The sequence below is a fragment of the Habropoda laboriosa genome, unplaced genomic scaffold (genome assembly GCF_001263275.1).
Source record: "Habropoda laboriosa isolate 0110345459 unplaced genomic scaffold, ASM126327v1 scaffold5, whole genome shotgun sequence".
NCBI lineage: Eukaryota > Metazoa > Arthropoda > Insecta > Hymenoptera > Apidae > Habropoda > Habropoda laboriosa.
The window spans coordinates 2,872,191-2,894,177 of record NW_017100161.1 but is presented as its reverse complement, the minus strand read 5'-3'; the positions used below and the strand labels follow the sequence as shown (position 1 = coordinate 2,894,177).

General features: G+C 40.9%; 2 protein-coding genes across 11 annotated transcripts in view; both read left to right on the top strand.

Moving 5' to 3' along the window:
• LOC108578435 (glutamine--fructose-6-phosphate aminotransferase [isomerizing] 2-like) overlaps positions 1-8,798 on the top strand; it is a 10,881-nt gene extending 2,083 nt beyond the window's left edge. The window contains exons 1-15 of one of the 3 annotated variants that reach the window (XM_017941776.1): positions 1,498-1,562; positions 1,692-1,799; positions 1,992-2,081; positions 2,212-2,355; positions 2,841-3,007; positions 3,271-3,412; positions 4,869-4,892; positions 5,665-5,685; positions 6,745-6,902; positions 6,960-7,199; positions 7,490-7,688; positions 7,766-8,010; positions 8,100-8,255; positions 8,340-8,468; positions 8,553-8,798. In XM_017941776.1, the coding sequence (XP_017797265.1) occupies positions 1,553-1,562; positions 1,692-1,799; positions 1,992-2,081; positions 2,212-2,355; positions 2,841-3,007; positions 3,271-3,412; positions 4,869-4,892; positions 5,665-5,685; positions 6,745-6,902; positions 6,960-7,199; positions 7,490-7,688; positions 7,766-8,010; positions 8,100-8,255; positions 8,340-8,468; positions 8,553-8,798 (2,079 nt within the window). In that variant the 5' untranslated portion in view covers positions 1,498-1,552. Of the gene's footprint in view, positions 1-1,497; positions 1,563-1,691; positions 1,800-1,991; positions 2,082-2,211; positions 2,356-2,840; positions 3,008-3,270; positions 3,413-4,868; positions 4,893-5,664; positions 5,686-6,744; positions 6,903-6,959; positions 7,200-7,489; positions 7,689-7,765; positions 8,011-8,099; positions 8,256-8,339; positions 8,469-8,552 lie in introns of those variants that run through there. The other 2 variants (XM_017941777.1, XM_017941778.1) reach the window with 2 other exon arrangements.
• Positions 8,799-11,279: 2,481 nt separating this feature from the next.
• LOC108578424 (calcium/calmodulin-dependent protein kinase type II alpha chain) overlaps positions 11,280-21,987 on the top strand; it is a 163,393-nt gene continuing 152,685 nt past the window's right edge. For all 8 annotated transcript variants that reach the window (XM_017941755.1, XM_017941752.1, XM_017941753.1 and 5 more), the window contains exon 1: positions 11,280-11,408. In XM_017941755.1, coding sequence (XP_017797244.1) covers positions 11,344-11,408 — 65 coding nt within the window. In that variant the 5' untranslated portion in view covers positions 11,280-11,343. The remainder of the gene's footprint in view (positions 11,409-21,987) is intronic.

The following is a 21,987-nucleotide window of genomic DNA, read 5'->3' as shown; positions in this document are numbered from 1 at the left end:
CTTGCTCGATTGTGGTATCGGATAAGGGGGCAAGAATAGACATTGTTGCGTTCTGTGATTGGTCCTTTTTTTTTTTTTTTGACGGTGTAGGAAGTATTTTGAGGTGGTTGTGAAAGTGTATTGTGGGAAAATTTCACGAGAGACACCATATTGGTCGCTTGTGGCATTTGAAAGAGGGAGAAATTAATATTGTTGCGTTCTGCGGTTGGGTTGCTGCTTTTTGACGGTGTAGGAAATAATTTCGAGGTGGTTGTGAAAGTGTATTGTATCGAGTCACTTGAAAAATGGGAAAATTTCACGAGAGACACCATATTGGTCGCTTGAAAGAGGGAGAAATTAACATTGTTGCGCTCTGCGGTTCGGTTGCTGTTTTGTGACGTTGTAGAAAATAATTTCGAGGTGGTTGTGAAAGTGTATTGTATCGAGTCACTTGAAAAATGGGAAAATTTCACGAGAGACACCATATTGGTCGCTTGTGGTATTGGAAAGGGGGAGAAATTAACATTGTTGCGCTCTGCGGTTGATTGTTTCTTTAATGGTGTAGGAAGTAGTTTGAGATGGTTGTGAAAGGATAGAATATGAAGAATACTCTTTAAACAGGGAAAATTTAACGAAAGAGACATACTGTTCGATTATGGTATTGAAAAGAAGGTAGAAACGAGCATTGTTGCATTCTATGATCGATTTCTTTTTTCCTTTTTTATATTAATAACATAGGAAATATTTCAAGATAGCAGTCGATTCACTTGAAGAAAGAAAAGAAACCATACTGTTCGATTATGGTACTGATCAGAAGGTAGAAATGGACATTGTTGCATTCTGTGGTTCGTTTCTCTCTTTTCTTTTTTAATAATACAGGAAATGTTTCGAAGTGGTACTGTATCGAGTAACTTGAGCGAAGGATACTCTTGAAAGAGAGAAAATTCAATGAAAGAAACCATACTGTTCGATTATGGTATTGAAAAGAAGGGAGAAATGGGCATTGCTGCATTGTCTAGTTCATTTCTTTTTCTCCTTCTTTAACAACATTGAAAATATCTTAAGCTGGTATTGCATCGAGTACCTTGAACGAAGAATACTTTCAACAGAGAGAAAATTGAATAAAAGAAAACCATACAGTTCGATCGGGAAAAGCCATCCCTCGAAGTTTCGATAGGAGTGAAATTCTGCGGGTTAAACGAAAACTCGAAGGAGCAAACTATCGAGGCGAATCTGTACACGAAAGCTACACGGAAAGTTCATTGAATGCACAGATGTATGTATCGGTCAGGGGTGAACAGAGAACGACGTGGTCGCGTCAATAAATCGAACCGTTTCCGTGTTTTATCACCGTGGCGACCTTCGAACGCGCGTTGAAAGGAGTAGAAAAATGCCGTATCGGTTAATACATTGAAGGTCTATCGTTTTCTCTCTGTTAGAGAGTCGCTTGGAAGGGGTAACTGGTAGAAAGGGTGATTAATTGTCTACTTAAAATGTTACGTAGTTGTTGGATTAATCATTTCACCGAGTAATCTTGTAGCGTTACTTACAATTCAATATTTACGTTAACAACATGGACGGAGGTAACGTGTGTATATATACGAGAAAGTACAGAAACGAACATGTACGATGTACAAATAATCGTCGACGATTGTCAAGTTATTGCTTAAGTTGTTTATTAAAAGACACAAAAATTTCCTTTCTTTATTCAGGAATTTTCGCGTATCTGAATTATCTGACGCCAAAGAGCAGAAGGGAGATCCTCGAGCTATTGGTCGGCGGACTGAAGAGATTGGAGTATCGTGGCTATGATTCAGCCGGTAAGAATTGCACACATTGATCGCGGTGTTATCGAAAATCCATTCTCTAAAAACGATCACTCGAGGAAAATTACCGAGAGGGGACCGAATCTTCTTTTTCAAGTTCGACCTTCTCGGTTCCGGAGAACCGAAAGTGAATAAAAATCGAACGAAAAGAGACAGCGGTTCGATGCAACTTTTATGTCGTTCCAGGCGTCGCCCTTGACAGCGCCGATGGCAAGGATATCTCGATTATTAAGAAGCAGGGAAAGGTCAAGGCTCTCGAGGAAGAAATCTTTCATCGTAAGTATACTTTTCACCTTCCACTTCGATTACCACCTTTCTCGCAACGATATATCCTTTCAAGCCCGTTCAATTCTTAAAGAAACTGTATCGAAGTATCTAATTTTTTCTGAACTATCTCGTATTTCAGGAACGAACGGCGATTTCGAATCGAAGACCTACAGCCATGTCGGTATCGCCCATACTCGTTGGGCTACCCATGGTGTCCCATCAGAAGTGAATTCTCACCCTCAGAGGTCTGACAGCGATCACGCGTTCGTTGTAGTTCACAATGGTAAGAATACACGGATTCTCGACAATAACTAAAAATTCAATTCTTTAACACAACAAATCCTCCAAAAATTGCGATTCTCTTTCACTCTTCGCGTCGCTCTATCTTTTCTATTCTATCGCAAAAAACCAAGTCGCAGCAATGTAAATAAATGAGAAACTTCTTTCCATACGCCTAAGGGATAATTAAAAAAAAATAAAATTCACAAGTTTTGGGCACATCGAGTTGAGAAAAATGCGAGCGTTAAAGGGTTAAATCGCGATCTTTACACAGGTGTCGCGGTGAATTGCAAAGAAGTGTGCAATTTTCTTTCGCTCTTCGTATTCTGTCGCAAAAATCCAAGTCTCGGTAATCTGAATAAATAGAAAACTTGTTTCCATACGCCTAAGAAATAATTAAAAAAGAGAGAAGTAAAATTCATAATTTTTGGGTATATCGAGTTAAGAAAAATACGAGCGTTAAAGGGTTAAATCGCTCTGTTTACACAGGTATCGTGACGAATTACAAAGAGGTGAAGACGCTGCTTCAGCAGCGGGGCTACAGTTTCGAGAGTGAAACCGACACGGAAGTAATCGCGAAGCTCATCCACCATCTCTGGGTACAGCATCCGGCTTACTCGTTTCGCGAGCTGGTCGAGCAAGTTGTTCAACAGTTGGTGGGTAATCCAACAACATCTGTGACACGCGCAGTATTACCGTGTTCGTCAGATTGTTTGCACAACTGTTAAATGTTTTATCTGGTAAAACGGTATATACTTATCGATAATACTTCTAGAGATAAGGTCTATAGAAGAAGAAAGCTTCTTTTTTCTTTCTTTTTGTCTCCGAACAGACGAGAGGAAAAGAAGAAGAAAAACGAAAAAACGAAAAAAAAAAAGGAAAAAGATATCGTGTGACGTTAATGTGAAATTTTTTACAGGAAGGTGCATTTGCTCTTTGCTTCAAGAGCAAATACTTCCTGGGAGAATGCGTGGCAACGAGAAGAGGATCTCCGCTTCTCGTGGGTATTAAAACGAAAACGAGATTGGCCACCGATCACGTGCCCATCCTTTATGGGAAAGGTAAGTCGCGGCGAACGTTGTACAGGTTACGATGGTTATGATATCGACGTCACAGTGTTCCGATAGAGAGGTATTAAGCGTGTTTTACGGAGCAAGGTATATCACAGAGTGAAACTGGTAAACTTTAGGAGAGATCACAAGGCTATTTTTTGGTCGCTCGGGCGCCGAGGGCTACGATTCAAAACATGCTACCGGTGATATAGAAAATCGGTATGAGCATTGGATACGTAATGCTTCTTCTCAGAACCTTTTTCTTTTTCTTTCTTTCCCCGTTGATTTTCCAAAGGGTCAAAGGTGAACCGAGATCATATTCACACACTTTTTCTTTCTAACTGTTAGTTTACAATAGTAATCATCCCTGTTTTCTTTTCTTCTTCTTCTTCTTCTTCTTCTTCTTCTTTTTCTTCTTCTTCTTCTTCTTCTTCTCTACCTGCAAGGAGGTTTGGTGTTATGGTTAATTTGTCGCGGTGGGGATAGAATTATGGATACAACGGTCTCCTTATGTGTCAATTGTAAAGACTAATTTGTGTGTACACTTATCACGTGTACATTAATAGCACGCGCCTGGCATTTGTAGTCTTGATCTATTAAGGCTTGTCTATTCTTTGTAGTAATTAACGCGTATACTTGAAAGCGTACCATTGTCATCTTCTCTTTTTACGTTCCTTCTCTCAGTGTTTCTTTTGTTTTGCTCCTCTCTTCTTTTTGCAATTGCGACATACTCGAGCTAAGTTGAACGATAGAATACGCGGTTTTGTTTGAATAACAACGATTAACAAAATAAACGATAACTAATGCCAGAGTATCTCTTGTTTACGCCGAAAAATATTCCTCTGAGAAGTATGCTAACACCGGAGTTGGAGAGTAGAGTTTGCCTCGTAGCTGCTTGAATCGAGCAACCAATGTTTTAATTTTTTTTTAAGCAGTCCAGTGGAACGTTGATTGTCTGAATTAATTGGAAGTGGTTGTAGCTTCGAGGACGGTTGACCTGGGACAAACAAAGTTGCAGATATGGTAAACGTAGCGTGGAGATAAATATGGTTGAGTTAAAGAAATATTTGCAACGTAGTTTACTGTCAAAGTATGAATATAAGTATTTGTATTAATATTATTCGGTACTAGTTCATTTTTGTAATTCTTACTTATGGTGTGATACTCTCAGTATTTTTGGTAGCAAGCTTTTGTTGATAAGTGAAATTTGGACAATCGACGTTCCGCTATATTTGACTTTGTGATAATTTAACACATTGTTAATACAAAGTAGCATGTTGTTTTGTAAAACAGTGCTGTTTATACTTGTTTATTTAAGTTATATCTGTTTATTTGTTCCCTTGAACGTCGACGAACAGTCGCTGCATGTATACCTCTTCGGTGATCAAGTTTTACATAGATACTACATGATGTTTCTTTTGCATGAACACCAATGGTTATGTTCTTCAACTTTTCGTCTCAACAGATGAACTTCCATGCGTAAACAAAGGTATATACACTACTCAACACTATTCTACACTTATCTTACTTCCACTCTCGACATTGGACCTTCTTTTTTTTTTCAATTTTAAAATTAACATTCTCCTATTTTTTTTTTTTTTTGCCATTTTATGCAATTTCATATTTACATCTACGAACGTGGTAAGAAGGTCCAGTGTCGGAGAAATGCATGCGAACTAATTTCGCTTCTCGTTTATTTCCGATGTGTCTTTATACAAATTTTTTCTCGCGACGTTCGTTCGTTACGATTCTCGACAAATTTAATTGTAAATCTCTCGTGACAAATGTCTTCTTTCCTAACAAGAATAATATCGGCTTCCTCTCTTGTTCGCTCGACTGAAAAATTACAGGAGAACCGCATCACGAAAAAATAGCAAAATCAACACGAACGTAATTTTACATTCTTTCTATTTTTTCATTCAAATCCTCGGCTGAAGCTATGCATTCGTAGCTTTGTGATTGTACATGTTCCATTGCGCACAGAAATTTGCGAAAAGACGGCAAACTTCTCCAACATCTTTTCCCAAATTTCTCGTAGAAATTGAATACTCGCAGAGAACTCGATCGTAGAGCCAGATCCAATCGTTCGTATCGTCGCATTTTCATTTTCCTTTATTACATTTTTTTCTCTCCGTTCTTTTGCGTTCTCGTCGTTATATATATATATTTTTTTTTGTAATTGCCGTTGTCACTGCGTTACTTGTTTGTTAATTATTTTGTTTTCTTTCTCGTCTCCCTCCCCCGCATCCAAATTTGAGCAGAAGGTGAAGCGCCCACGAAAGGTAATACTTTACATTCAAAATACGCCTACTCTGTCTATCCTTCTGCTTGCCCCGACGGGGCGCATCCGTAACCACGCTTTTTCAACACGCTGCAAAATTACGTATACTATCGTGCCACCAAAAGATCGCATGGAAACGCAACACACGCCTACATATATCTATATATCTCGTGGAGATTAAAAAGGAAAACGGCACACGTATTGCCATACGCTTACATATATACAGAATGCGTTTTACTTTCAGTAAATGGAAAACTAGAAAACACACACAATGGATACAACGATTGGGCTCAACTGTACACCTAACTACACGACAATTAAAAAACAAACATGTTTTTCCCTAACTATATTTCATCGAAACAGGTGTTTTCTCTTCTTATTCTTTTCTCAAGGAGATCTCCTTCAGCTTGTTCTTTCATTTCTTTTTTTTTAATTATTACACCAAGCCATCTGGAAGGATTGTACAACGCCGTTCTATTTTTCACTTTTATTTCCAATCGTGCATTTTATACACGTTAACAATTTATTATTGTACTTTTCCAATCGCTTGGTCAATACCAACAGTAACAGCGGAGTTCACGCCGTTTCGTTATCGTTGTACCATGTTTTATTCAATTTAACGTCGTTAATTAGAGGGGACATCGGATTATTAACGATGTTGCTATTAACGCGTACTGATTTCTACGTATCTACTTATCACGTCTCCAGCTAATTCGGTGTGGGGCTTGTAACAAAACAAACAAATGGCACGACGCAAAGTATCGTTAAGAAAATAATGTTTATGCGTGTTCTCCTCCTCCTCGTCGTCGTCGTTTCGATGTGTAATTGCATCGTGCCATAATTGGGTGTATCATCCACGTCTCTATATTATTCAACCAGTACTATGTTGTTGTACATAAATATACCGTTCTTTTGTATTTCAGTACGCGTCCGTTTACGTCGAATTTCATTACGATATCGCGCTAATTAACAACAAACGCGGCGCCTATCGTATTGAATTCGTCACGGTGTAACGTGTTACTTCGACGATGTAAGAACGTTCGTTTCATCTTTCCGACAGATCATCGACCGCACGGAAGGAGCGCGGATCTTCCGGTGATGCCGCGAAGCGAGAGCACCTCCGAATTTCAACCGTTGGAGGACAAGGAAGTAGAGTATTTCTTCGCGTCTGACGCTAGTGCTGTGATCGAACACACCAATCGTGTCATGTTTCTGGAGGTACATTATTTTTCTTTTCTTTTTACGAACGAACGAACGAGTTTCTTTTATCGTTAGGACGACGACGTGGCTGCGGTGAAAGAAGGTGCTCTCAGTATCCATCGACTTCGTCGATGCATGGACGATCCTCATGCAAGAGAAATCACCACGTTGAAAATGGAGATTCAGCAGATCATGAAGGGTAACTACGAGTATTTCATGCAGAAGGAAATTTTCGAACAGCCTGAATCGGTGGTGAACACCATGAGGGGTCGTCTGAACTTCACGGATAATTCTGTCACGTTGGGAGGCATTAAGGTGAATTTAGAGTTAGTTCATTTTTTGACCCCTTGACGTATGATTACTTTTACTACCTGTGCATCCAAGTCACAACTATTTCATATTTTAGTACTGTGTTAAGTGAGAATTATTGTGGACTAATTAAATTTGGAAATCTTCAGTTTTATGAATTTTTCTTACTGATGCAACTGTTTTTATCAGATATTGACCAAAATCTGTGGCACAAGTCTGACTCGTTATTATACTGCAAGGGGTTAATTGTTCCTCTTTTCTTGGGGTAAGAATTGGTCTAATAAATTTGTCATTAGGAGTATATTCCTGAGATCAAGAGGTGCAGACGTTTGATGCTGATTGGCTGTGGAACCAGTTACCATTCTGCCATTGCTACAAGACAGCTTCTGGAAGAGCTAACTGAACTACCAGTTATGGTTGAATTAGCTTCTGATTTCTTGGATAGAAACACACCAGTATACAGGGATGATGTCTGCTTCTTTATTTCACAGTCAGGCAGGTTTCAATTTTTATTAATTTATTATTCATTCGTTTAATATGACGATGTTGATCTTTCATTGTTTGTTTCACAGGCGAGACAGCAGACACGTTGATGGCTTTGCGTTATTGCAAGAAGCGTGGTGCTTTAATTGTTGGTATCACTAATACCGTGGGCAGCAGCATTTGTCGCGAATCACACTGTGGTGTTCACATAAACGCCGGTCCTGAGATTGGTGTGGCCAGCACAAAGGCGTATACCTCACAGTTTATTTCTCTTGTTATGTTCGCTTTGGTTATGAGCGAGGATAGAATCTCCCTTGGTAACAGGCGCCAAGAGGTGCGAGATATTCTTCTTAATTCATTTCTCTATGGGCTCTTAAGAGAGTGTAGAATGTATTTCTAATTTCTGATTCGTTGAACTGATAGATTATCAATGGACTGAAGAATTTGGATAGTCTAATTCGTAAAGTGTTACAACTCGACGAGAAAGTCAAAGAACTGGCCAAGTCTCTGTTCCAGCACAAGTCTTTGTTAATTATGGGTAGAGGATACAACTTTGCTACGTGTATGGAAGGCGCTCTAGTACGTTCATTCGACTTTCAAGAACCTTTTCAAGCACTCCTTTTCTACCTTTGTTATTACAATCTGTTATCTTGTTGTTCGCAGAAAGTTAAAGAGCTGACGTACATGCACAGCGAAGGTATCATGGCAGGTGAATTGAAACACGGACCTCTGGCACTCGTCGACGATTCTATGCCTGTTATAATGATCGTCATGAGGGATCCAGTCCACACGGTAAATTTCCAACGATTCAATATTTCTCGTCCCCTTATCGACGAGCGTAGAATGTCGATAAAATTCGCACCGTTTCTGTTTCAGAAATGCATGAATGCTCTGCAACAAGTTACAGCCAGAGACGGCAAACCGATTGTTATCTGCGAGGAGGGAGACGAAGAGACGAAAACGTTCGCCGACAGAGTTCTCGAAGTGCCTAAGACAGTGGACTGCCTTCAAGGAATACTCACAGTCATTCCAATGCAACTGCTATCTTTCCATATCGCGGTTCTTCGCGGTTGTAACGTCGATTGTCCGAGGAATCTCGCGAAGTCGGTCACGGTCGAGTAAAGTCTGTTCCATAATGGAACGTCCACGGACTTATTTCGAACAGCGGCATGCACAATACTCGGTTGTTAATTTCGAGTTTCAATAATTTATCAACGACCCATCTATTTCAACGGCGTTTTGCCTATCACGAAGAACGAGAACAAGGCAGAGAGAACAATTTGTCGTGATAATTTTCCTTGATAACGTGAAATTTGTCATTTTATATGTACTTAGTAACTATAGGTTCGAGCTGTTAGAGTACGAGCACAACAGTTAGTGGCGAGACGTTTCTTGTACTCGCGAGCGTATTTAGATAGTATTTAGGATTAATCATTTTGGACCATCGTTAGTCTTTATATTTAGTCGTACGACAGAAGACGAGTAATTCATCGAAAGAATCAAGAATGACGTTCCTGTTACGTGGGAATATTTGTTAAATGGAACTCCCATTACAAATGATTTCAGTGCATTTAACGGTTATTTGTATTCATATCAGTCGATAAAAAAGAAAATTAAACAAAGAGAACGCTTTTCAGATTTATTGTAATTCTTATACTTCTAATCAATTTGAATAAGACTGCGGGTAGGAGTTAAAATGAAATTGTTATCACACGATATTTACATATACATATAGCGGTTACTCTGAAGAGTGTTCTTGTGTGTATGCATGTGGCTGTGTGTATCTCGTAAATCTTAATAAAGACGGAAAGAGCAACCATACTGGACGTAGAGAATTAGATAATTGACAGAAACGATAACTTATGGGTATGGCGCGACCGCCATAGATTTCATCCCTATCGACAATGGAGAATGATGTTTGCTGTATGCTTTCAGAAATTCGTATTTTGTACAGTATTTAAGAGAGGAGCAGATATTGACAATTTCATACTTTCTCTTCGATTTTGCTATGAAAGGTATATTAACGAGTTGTAAGTGAATTTTGTTATCGACACGATATATTCAAGATCAAGTTTTAAGAAGACAAAAAAAGAAAGAAAGTTATATGAAAATAATTTTGGAGATTCGTATAGTAGAATATCCTGGTCCTATTTCTTAGACGTAGAAATATTCCTCTCCCGTTTTATCGTGTGTCGACGTGATCCACGAATAAATGAAACTTTTATACGGATTAATTGAGGTGTTGGAAACATAAACACGACCATTTGTAATATCGTCTATAAAAATCGCATGTAACACTTTCTGCGATATATCGAACGATAAATAAATATCTTAGAACGTATAAATAAATAAATATATATATACATATATATTTATATGTATATATGTTATTCACGTTTAGTTACTATAATACGTGTTTATAAAAAAACTAGAAATTCTTTAAAAAAAAAAGTAAAAAGAACGAATTGGAATGTAAATGTATCGAATAAATTGTTAAAGAAAGACATAAAAGTATCGCAGACTATTTGACGATATCGATAGTATCGATATAACGTAAATCCAATATGTCCCTGCAACGCACGAATAGAATACGTATATCGTGGTACAAGTTCGTACGTCTTTTAATTTCTCGAGATCTATGCTGGGTGTATCGTTCTAATTGGACGTGCGCCAAAAAGACGATCGAAGTGATACCGAAGCTCCGTTCGGACGGCGTATGCGCCAGTAGTAAATCTCGTGTTTATGTCGGACATGCGGAATCGAGTCAGTGCGCGGTATCCCGTGTCTACCAACGACGGTTCGCAACTCTGTTACGGTCGTTCGAATCGTGAGTAACGAATCTCTCGTTCGATATCACGAAACAATTAGTTCTCGAATTTGTTCTTCCACGAACCGTGATTAATCGCGTGGATAAAAAATTTGTTTCTTCAACGACGAGGATCGTAGACGGTATCGTCTACGAAACGGAAGCGTGAACGAGGCGACAACGGTCGCGTTACGTCGACGAAAGAGGGAAAGGAAAGAAGGCAGAATAGAAAGTAAATTGTACCGTGAAGCGTGATCCTGAAAAAGTTAGCCGCGTGGCCGAGCATAATTCCAGGTGCTAAATTTAAATGTGCTGGCTCGATCCCCTTGGGTTATTTCGCCTAGGTTGGCTGCGCTCGAACGGCTCGGTAGCGAACCTCTATCGTCAGCCCTGCCGGCAGTGGTATCGGTGTTGATCGTCGTCACCAGGTATATACGTTGATTGTCGTGGTCGCCATTGCCGGCGGTAGCGGTATCGTGAAACATCGCCTGCGCCATCGCGAGCTACCACCACTACGCGAGTCAGTCGACGGTCTGCCGGCGAGCAGTGCGGACGCGTCGTGGAAGGATTGAGTTGTCGTTGCCCGCAAATATTTGCTGGCGCACGACCGCGATTTTGCCCCACCGTCGGTGCCACGGTAACGCACGGCTCCCGCGGACAGAACCACCTCCCCTCTGCCCGGCCCGACGACCCTCCCCGCCCGTCGGTTACCCGGTGTTCTACCAGCGCCGCGGCGGTTCCCCTCTATTGATCGAATTTGACCTGCGAAGTTTCCCCTAGCGTGTGCGGTAGTGGCGGCCGGCAGTGGCTCTTGCGCTTACGTTCCTCGGTTAGTGCGGTAAATAATCGCGATACCTCGACATGGCTGCTCCGACCGCTTGCACGCGGTTTAGTGACAACTACGATCTCAAGGAGGAGCTGGGCAAGTAAGTAACGAAAAAGAAGGAAAAATATTCACGATATTGGCGAGTATAACGAACGGCGGGCGAACTAGAAAGATAGACAGGGAGAGAGAGTGTGTCGAAGTGAGAGCATTGGTTTAACATTACCGCGTGTCACTCGACGTTTGTTTCGTTTCTCGACCTTCGGTGTATACACACTTCGTGCCTCTCTGTCTCTCCCTTATCTTTTCTCTCTCGCTTGCTCTCTCGTTTTGCCCGTGTATTTCTGTCTCTCTCTCAGTGTTTGCTACGTGTGATGTGTTTTTGTTACTCGCGGACCCGTGTCATGGACATTTCTTATGCCCTTAGTGTATCTCGTGTCAACGATTAATCGGTCCTTGGAAATGTTTGTCGCGTTGTACCCGAACACGCGAGTGACGGTCGTTTCTTCTATCACAGATCCTTCTAGCAGACGACGCTGTGTCGTCGGCCATGATTATTTCTCTACGTATGTGGGGTCTCTTTCTTCTCTGGTTATACCCCACTACCTAGTACCGTCGCGGTCGTTTATCGTTTTCTTTTTATCCGCGTTTCTCGCCCGACGCGGATCTTCGTCCTCTGCTTCGTCCCGTATAACGTGTCCGTGTCCCTTGCTCTCGCACGCACGCGGGAGACACCCCGTTGCATTTCGTCTATATTTAAGCGGCACGGCCTGTCTGCTCGTGGCTCAGGCTCTATATATAAAGCGTCAGGGCGCTTGCTATCGTGCCTCGTGCCGTCGTGGTGGTCTCACCGTCGAAAACGAGGCATCCGCATCGTACGCGGATCTGTCACCAAATCAATACGATGTCGTCGCGCCGCTTTTTACCTTCATCCCCCTCCTTCGACCTCTTTCTCGCACTCTCTCTCTTACATTCTCTTTCTCTCTCTATCTAACACTCGATCTCTCTTCTTTCTCCGCTTCGTTCCGTCATCTCTGCCCTTCTTTTCTCTCTCTTCTCTTTCGCCAGTCTGCTCTTACGAATCGCGACTACCTTCTTTTTATCCTTCCACCGACAATCTCTTGTTCCCCGTCTCGGGCGACGGCAGGTGGTTGCAGTCTTGCATGACGTTGCCCCAAAAAGTCACTAGATATCGCCAGCATTTTGTTTTCCTTATCCATTATTTTGTTTTTTCTTTCTTTCTACACACAACGATCGTATCGTTCCTATCAATTTTTACGATTCTCAATCGTTATTGTTCGTTTACCTCGATCTATTGTTCGAAAATTGTTTCGATCGGTATCTCAAGTGTCGATATCGTCGTTGTTTTCCCGTAAAAAGGCTGACGACCGGTGAACGACTGAGAACGTCACGCGGTTTCCTCTAGGTTAGGAGAGTTTCGAGGTTCTATAGGCGGTCTTAGGAGGGCATGGGTATCGGTCTCGTGTCACCCGTGACCTCGAGTGACCTCGACTCGCAGCCGTGGAATTTCTTTGGCCGCGAACCGTGCACAACCGGCGAAGAAGGAAAATATCTGACCACACCCCGCGTCTTTTTGGGAGAGTTTGTGGCACGGTCGATAAACACGGAGCGTAGAGCACGCGTACAGCACGCGTTACACAGTGTCACCTGCTCGACCCGGCTGTCACTTGTATTCCTCTTTCTCCTTTTAAGTCGTCCGACTCTGCCAATGTCGGTCACGTGTCATCGGGAATAAGGAAATTCACGAAACCTCGAATATTCTTCAATTCACAGGGTGTCATAATATTTTTAATTCTCATACCACTTTCAAAATTTTACACGCGGCATCTTCGAGGTTAGATATTCGAAATAAAATTCCACAGGGTGTCTTAATATTCCGTACTTCATAGTAACCTTCGAATAGTCCAGCATAGTAATATTTCTATCATTTAAAAAATATCCCAATCGTTCAAAATTATTCAATTCACAGGGTGTCACAATATTTCCAATTCTCTTATCATTTTAAAAATATTACACATGACTTTTTCGAGGTTAGGTATTCGAAATAAAATTCGACGCTAACTTTCCACTATTTATTTTCAAAAATGTGAAACGTCAACCCTAGTAAATTTCGTAATAATCACCAGAAAGTTTGTCGATGTTCAGTGTCAACTAGCAAACAGTTTTTATTCTGCAAAGTATCGCGAAAATGACGAAGGCTTTCTTTATCGATCGTTTAATTGTAATTTAATCCGGCTTCCTCGAAAGTTGGTCACGTTGGTAACGTAACGGGACGGTTCGGTTCGTTTATCTGTACAAATTGCAAGGACGTTTCGTGACTAACGTGGCCGCTCTCGGTCGCCGTTTCTGACTGTGCACGCGCGTTTCCATCCAGCCACGAGAACCGAGCGAATCTAATTTGAACGGCAGGCACCGCGGATTCGCAATTAGGGCCGGCTGATTTAGAATATTGTCCGCGCGTGTAAACACGCCCAGCCGATTCTCTCTCTCTCGTTTGTTTTCGAGCGTGCGAAAACGGCTCACGGCTTTCGAATAATTTTCCCGCTGGAATATCGAAACTGCATCGGATTAAACCAAGTTCCCTGGATATATCGTAGTCACGGTCCGATGAATCGCACGGAATTCGATCGCTCTTTAATACCTATTAACAAATGCAATTAAAATTAGAAGGATATTGTTCTGGAAAACAAGGAAGTGCTTCTTGTTTCTAGAGCGTCTCAAGTCTAACAAACTTAATTGTTTACGATATCTGTTAATGTTAACATCAACCAGGGATGTTAGTTTGATCAAGGAACGCACATTGTAGATCATGAGTTTCGACGGGAGAATCAGAGTTTATTGATAATAGAATGGAACAGTTTGTAAGATAATTTGTTGCGTACCGAACATTTTCTTTTCTCTAGTTTACGAGTTCACCAGTTGTAAAACGTATCATGGGATTAGCCGAGACGGTTAGTGACGCGTACCCTCGGTAAACGCATAAACGAACGGTCTTTTACCATCCATTGTTCTTGTGGTTGTATAAAACTTGATAATAAGTTCAATAGCAATATATTTTATAACAATAACTATAAACACACGTAAAAAGAAATAATGATTCATAGACAATAAATTCTCACGTACTCACTGATATCAATAACAACGCGCTTCTCCTGTTTTACCCCCAGTTACCCTGTATGATTCGCTCGTTTACCAAATCTCCAGACGATTCGACATATAGTTGGGGCCACGATATAGCGAGGTCGTAAATTAAACTCTGAAGAATCGGCACCGATTGATGTTGCGGCACTCAAGGCCGTGTGTTGCAGTCTGTTTGAGGGTTCCAACAATAAACGAATGGTAGCATATGATTTGGTACTTCAAGTAGAAAATGGTATTTCATTTACAAATGGAAAATATGTTAATATTAAGCTACACAATCGTTTTGCACTTTCTATCTGTATATAACACAAGTAGATAAACTAAGATGCTAAAGACATCAATAAGACCTTTACCTGTAACCGTACTTCCAAAAGCGGCTTCCTCCAGAGGGAGAAACCCTAATTTGTCCTAGCTGCATGCAGTTTTCAGTAAGTATATTAGTGTTAGAAAAGTCCAAAAAGCGAAGGCTTGAGTGGGCATGTGCAGTCTTCTGCTGCGTTTCCCACTCCTAGGGATAGTTGTGCCTCAAGGCTAAGAAAGGCCATATTGTCAAGGGGGTCCCCTTGACTAGGTTTTTCAGGAAAGACAGAATTGTATCAGCACTCGTACAGTATAGTTCGAAATACAAGCATTCACTCTGTTTAACCGCCCACGTTTATATCTTATTCAACCGCTCACCACCGTTATCTTGACTGATTTTCTCTTACATTAGAATCAGTTGACTTTGGCTGGATACAAGAATTCTTCGTACGGTCCTGACAATCGTTTCAAGTACTTATCTGCTCGTATCTCTGTGAATTTTCGGGTCCCGGCAGCTAAAACATGTTTACTTTGACGTCTGACCGATTTTACGACCTCGCTATATCGTGGCCCCGACTATACACACTACATTCACCCCCCATCACTCACAACTTATTATTAAATCAATTCCACAGTTCTGACTTCCTAATTATCAAGATAGTACTTTCCTTCCCTCGTGTCCGATCTTTTTTTCCGGAATTTCCCAGACACCTTATCCTTCTACCACCACCTTTACCCTCTCTCCATCTACTTAAGAAACACCCTACGACCAATAATCGATTTTCTATATTCTCCCAATTTTTCCCCTCCCAAATTGAACTCCGCCTTCGGTGACTTAGATGCATGTCCTCTTCCGAATTTCAAGTCACCCTTATTCCAAACGCCAACCAACAAAGATCAGTCCGAGCACTGAACGATCCACCAAGTTTCTTTATATATCATAAAGTTCGAGATAAGGCACTTCGTGACCGCTTCAGGCCTCGTTAAAAATTATCCGACTATTTTCACTCGTGATCTAAGTCTGCAACACTTAGTGCGACATTTACTGTTCGCTTTTGGTGACATTTTTGTTTCAACTTTGAAACATTTTTGAAACAAGTGGAAAGTAGCTTATAATGTTGCTTTCTCGGAAAGTACCGAGTTGTGTCACAAGTAATATTAATGAAATTTTCAGTGTCCCAAAAAATGGGTTCGTCATTGAGATCAAAATTTTTCTAACCGACGCTGATATTTTCTAACGTTTAGAACTTCATCGTCATCACACTTCGATCCCAAAAATTAGGTTCATCGTTGAGATCAAAATATCCATTCTTAAATTCTTTCAAACGTTTAGAATTGGTGAAATATTGTTCGTCGCCCTAATTCGTAATGTGATGCCCGGTTTGCTCCAATTCCTGGAAACTAGGAGCAGATATTGGGGTGTCGCCCTGAATTAAAAAAATTAAGAATCGTCATTTATTTGACAGAGATTTTCACGTTACGTGACGTGCGCATGGTAAAACAGAGAATGAACGCGGAAATGGAGAAAATAGGGATATTTGACGGTTCTGGGAAGATGGACTATGCAGTCCAGTATGAGTAACGGTGAAAGTGGGCGACTAGTTGTAAATACAGATAAAACTAAGGACTAAGAAGGAAAATATTGGAGGGTGTTTACCTTTTACCATTACCTTTTCTAAATTCACATAACATCGTTTTTCGTTCTCATTGACGCTAACGACTTAACCTCACACAAATGACCAATAATTTATCGAACAAACGACCAGCGACATCCTTGTGTAAGCAACGAATTAGTACAGGGTATTGGGCAATGTCGTGTGCAGAAACGACGTTACTCGCGACTGAATTCATCGGTAACTCTAAATATCGAAAGGAAGAGAAAAAGATGGTTTGGACGTTGATGGATTAAGGAAGGTGTACGCAAGATGTTAACGTTAATTTCTTAACGATAAAACGAATTTTTTACTCGGTGCCGCCTTTCAAGCTCCACCCTCAGCTTGGAACTACACAAGCGGCAATCTATTTCTAGACCATCCACGGTTCCCAGCATCTCGAAACTTTTCAGCTTCGCCGAACGAGATCCGCGTAACTTAAAAAGTTGAACAATTGAATTACCCCGTACATCCCCGTTGCTTACCGCGAACGCCACACTTTAACCATTAACTTAACTTACTGCACTATACGTTTTCACCCTCGGTGCATCATTTGATCTCCGTTCCTTTCCTTTTTCCTCTTTTAGGGAGCTTCTTTCGCTGAATTTTCTTGCGATATTTCCTCGCGTCTAACTTTGTTCCCCGTTTAGAATTGGTGTTATAATTTTTCAGGGAGATGTTTCGATTTTTTTCTTTTAATTACAGCGATGGATTTTGGAACGATTTTCGTGGGATTAGGGAAAAATAGAGATTTTCATTTGGCAAGAATTCATTTGACTTTGGCGATTCTGTGAATTTTCGGGGGCGAATTCAGCGCACTTTGGAGTCCAATTTTTTACTTAAAAATTCTGTGGATTTAGGTGTGAAATGTTACTTTTAGTTGTTATCCTGATTTTTGGAATAATGGATTTGTCGAGGTTTTAATTCAGCAAGAATTCCATTCGACTTTGGCGATTCTGTGGTAAAGTCGAATTCAACGCACTTTAATGTCAAATTTTTTACTTACAAATTCTGTGGAGTCCTGTGTGAAACTATACTTTCAATTGTTATCGTGATTTTCAGAATGATGGATTTGTAGATTTCTAAATTCGGGAAGAATTAACTCTGCTTTAGCGATTCTCTGCAACGCACGTTGGATTGCAATTTTCGTGCGATTCCAAGCGTGAAACTTAACTCCTCGTTCACAATTGTTAGGGGATGATATTTGTCAATTTTCTTCCCCGATGATTTTCATAGGGAGCGAGAGAAAAAGTAGAGAGATTTTCATTCAGCAACAATTAATTCCGCGTGAAAGTCGAATTGAAGTGAAATTTCGCACATAAAAATACGGCGAATCCCAATCTCGAGATTCCATCCTCCACGCTGATAATTCCGTGGAGAGCGACGTCCATAATCGCGTCCTCGCAAAGCGTCCGCGTCTCTGCCCTGGCTATTTTCGTTAATTATTCGGATATCCAACTAATTTCGACGGGTTGGTGAGGTTGCAGAGGATCCGTGCACGTACACGTGTGCGTGCATGCGTGTCCGTGGCATGGCATAATCAAAACATTTTCCACGCCTCCGCGCTGAATAAATCAACGTTTGCGCCACGGCTGGCGTCTACACACGGCGTGCCCAAACGATCGCCTCTTACTGGCTATCGATTTCTCATCGAACCACATAGATACAGTGTGCAGGGTGTCGTCCTGTTTCAAATTTAACTCGAGGAGCGGTAAATTTACGCGAAGAAATACGTCGGAAATTTGGAGCAACGTTTTTTCCCATACGAAACTTCATTTCCGGGTTAAACCTCTACTGTCGAGGCGGAGTCTCGATCTTTTTTGTCTTGTTCCGTTCTATTTAGAACTTAATGTTATTATATTTAAATGAAATTAATACTATGTTGAATTTAGTATTAATACTATGTTAATACTAATCTATGTTGAAGTTGAGGAGTTTCGTAGACTCCATAACGAGGTTTTCGTTCCAAAAACGGTGGCTCGACGGTAGAGGGTTAAATCGATCTTGAAGATTCTCACGAAAACATGCAGAATGTCGGCGAATCGGCGATGCAACCTGAAGAGCTACGACTCTACGTGAAAAAATAGGTGGAAATGTAGAGTAACATTTTTTCCGTATAAAACTTCATTTCTGGGGTAAATCGATCTTGAAGATTCTCACGAAAACATACAGAATGTCGGTGAATCGGCGATGCAACTTGATGAGCGACGACTCTACGTGAAAAAATAGGTGGAAATGTAGAGTAACATTTTTTCCGTATAAAACTTCATTTCCGGGGTAAATCGATCTAGAAGATTCTCGTGAAAACATACAGAATGTCGGTGAATCGGCGATGCAACTTGATGAGCGACGACTCTACGTGAAAAAATAGGTGGAAATGTAGAGTAACATTTTTGCTGTATAAAACTTCATTTCCGGGGTAAATCGATCTAGAAGATTCCCACGGAAACACACAGAATGTCAACAAATCGGCGATGCAACCCGAAGAGCGACGACTCTACGTGAAAAAATAGGTGGAAATGTAGAGTAACATTTTTTCCGTATAAAACTTCATTTCCGGGGTAAATCGATCTTGAAGATTCCCACGAAAACACACAGAATGTCAACAAATCGGCGATGCAACCTGAAGAGCGAAGAGACGACTCTATGTGAAAAAATAGGTGGAAAACGTAGAGTAACATTTTTTTCCATAGGAAACTTCATTTCCGGGAAAAATCGACGTGGAAGATTCTCGCGAAAACATACAGAATGCCAGCGAATCGGCGATTTAAACCGACCAGGGACGAGTCTACGTGAAAAAATACGTGGAAAACGTAGAGTAACATTTTTTTTTTCCACAGGAAGCTTCATTTCCGGATGAATCGACGTTGAAGATTCTAGCGGAAACGCGGTAGTAGCTTCCAGCAGTTAGTTTTCTCTCTGTGTACCAGAGATTTCTATGGCGTTAAGGATTTCGAGGTAGCCAAACGATCGCTCGTTTCAAGTGGGAATCCCGAATGCTTATGGAAAGGCGTAGGTTTATTTTTTCCAACGTTTAAGAGCTGCGGAGTCTCAAGAATTTACGACGGTGAATTTCTCCCTCTCCCTTTCTCTTCTTTCGGTGATTTATCGCAGAGGGTGCAGAAGCGTTTCTCTGTGCGTCACGCTACCGCTTGGAATATACGTGGTTTCGACGCGTGATAAACTGTCGCGTGTTGAGAATTTATTAAATAAAGAAACGTGTAAAAAGGGAAGACGTATCGAGGAAAAAGAGACAACACGAATCGACGACATAGTCGTGGCTTGTTTCTGTTCGTCGATGATCAAAGATAGCAAACTCACTCACATTCTCCTCTTTTCTCATCGATCGACATTTATCTATTTCAACATTTCCACACCGTTTTATCACTAATTTCTCATCTTCCTACGTAACTTGTTGTCATTTCCCTCGTGAATCGTTCAACCCTCTCACCTCAAATTTAATTACCACTCTCGCCTGATTTCGTCTCTCGAATCTCTCCCTGCGGTAGCAAATTTTCTCTCCCTGTCTCCCTCTTTTTTTTTTGCTGCTTTTCTTTTTTTTCTCTTTCATTCGACAATCGACCGTGCGCAACCGTGTGGGGGCCGCCGTTCACAAAGCGCGTTCCCTGCTCAATGAAAACTCATTAAGCCTCGAGTTAACTCGCCGATTGATTGTAACGCAGTTACTACACTTTTCCGTCGCGATTAAACCGCGTTACCAGCCTTCGACTACTCTCATTTAATTACGCCGACGATTAATTTCATCACGGGGCTTTAACCAACTTCCGCTTGGATAATCGCATCGGATTACCGAGGATCCGTTTCGAATCATTGTTTCTTCGGATTTTTCTACAGAGTGTTCCTTCTATCTAAGTAGAGCGGTGATCCGTTTGAGGTGAAACGTGTGAAATCTCGCCAGAGAGGTGTGTGAAGAGGGAAGGTGGAAATATTGGTACTCTGACGTTTGTTGGATCGATTCGAATCAGGTTGTTGGGTGGATAGATTTAGCTTGGATTTTAATGTAACGCGATAAAGTAAATAGAAATGGAACAGAGACCACCGGTGTCTGTGTGTACGTCGGACTGTGCTTTAAAGCTCTCTAGACGCTTCGCCTGACGTGCTCTCTAAATCTTTCGCTCTATCCGCTGTTTCGTCTGAAAGTTCCCTCGAAAATTCTACTCTCAGCCGACTTACTATCCGCTCTTAAGTATTATCTTCTCGTGTATACTTGTACAGTTGTTGTATATACGTTTGTTTCCTTGAATTTTAATCGGTACACTCGACATTTTGCTACTTTTCTGTGAAAATTCTCGTTAAGATTCAAGGAGCAAGTATCTTCTAGCAAACTTCGAAAATTTGGAAATTTCCGAGTGTTTGCGATTCAGTTTATTGCCAAATTAAAAAAAAAGTTAATTCTCGTTAAGATTTAAATAGCAAATATTTCGAAGGGACCTTGGAAAACTTGGAAATTTCCAAGTGTTTGCGATTTAATTTATTGCCAAATTAAAAAAAAAAATAGTTAATTCTCGTTAAGATTTAAATAGCAAATATTTCGAAGGGACCTTGGAAAACTTGGAAATTTCCAAGTGTTTGCGATTTAATTTATTGCCAAATTAAAAAAAAAAATAGTTAATTCTCGTTAAGATTTAAATAGCAAATATTTCGAAGGGACCTTGGAAAACTTGGAAATTTCCAAGTGTTTGCTATTTAATTTACCATAAAAAAAAAATAGTTATCTAGCGTTCTAAAGAAACAGTGCATCGCAAAATTTAAATGACTAAACTACAAAAGTAAAGAAAAATGTATAAAATTTGAAAATAAAGAAGAAAATACCAAGAAACGCGAAATTTCTCGCAGACGAAACCCAGGTCACATTTTCATCCCTCGAATCGCACGCGAATTCCAAGTGAACGCGAAAAAACCTGAGAACATTTCCGTGCTCGAGTAATCACATTAGAAGTGCAACATTTCGCGTTGCAGTTCTTTGGGAAAACGAAGAAAGAAAAAAAGCCAAGAGGAGGCACTCTATTAATTTTCAAATATCCATTAACCGCTCGAAATTGCCACTCGGACTAAAAGTTCCCGCGCTGAAAACTGTGTACGTGTGTGTCTTTTGGCTATCGATCATCTCCCGCTGTAGTATATCTGTTTACATGTCCACGTTTACATCGATCATACACATCGTCGATTCCGTGGCTCTGGATTACGCTTATCCCTCCCTCCCTTCGACCATTGGCAAACAGACGTCCCATATTTCGGTATGGATATTCAAGCCCAGGTATCCATCCAGCCTCCTCTCTCTCTCCCACGGCTGATTATAATTACGGCCCGGGAGGTTGCTCGCGTGAATCGCGCGAATCTTTCCGATCCTTTCAGCTCCAATCACTCTCTTCTCGAGAGTTCATCAATCACCAGACTCTCTTTTTCTCTCTTACTTTCCCTCTGTCTGTGTACACACGATGCTTTTTCTCGTCCCGATGCGCTCGTTCCCGTTTAACGAATCACGAGAGGGGAAAAAAGACGCGGCAAAAGGGAGAGAAATGTAGCGAGGATTGGGGGACGTGTTTG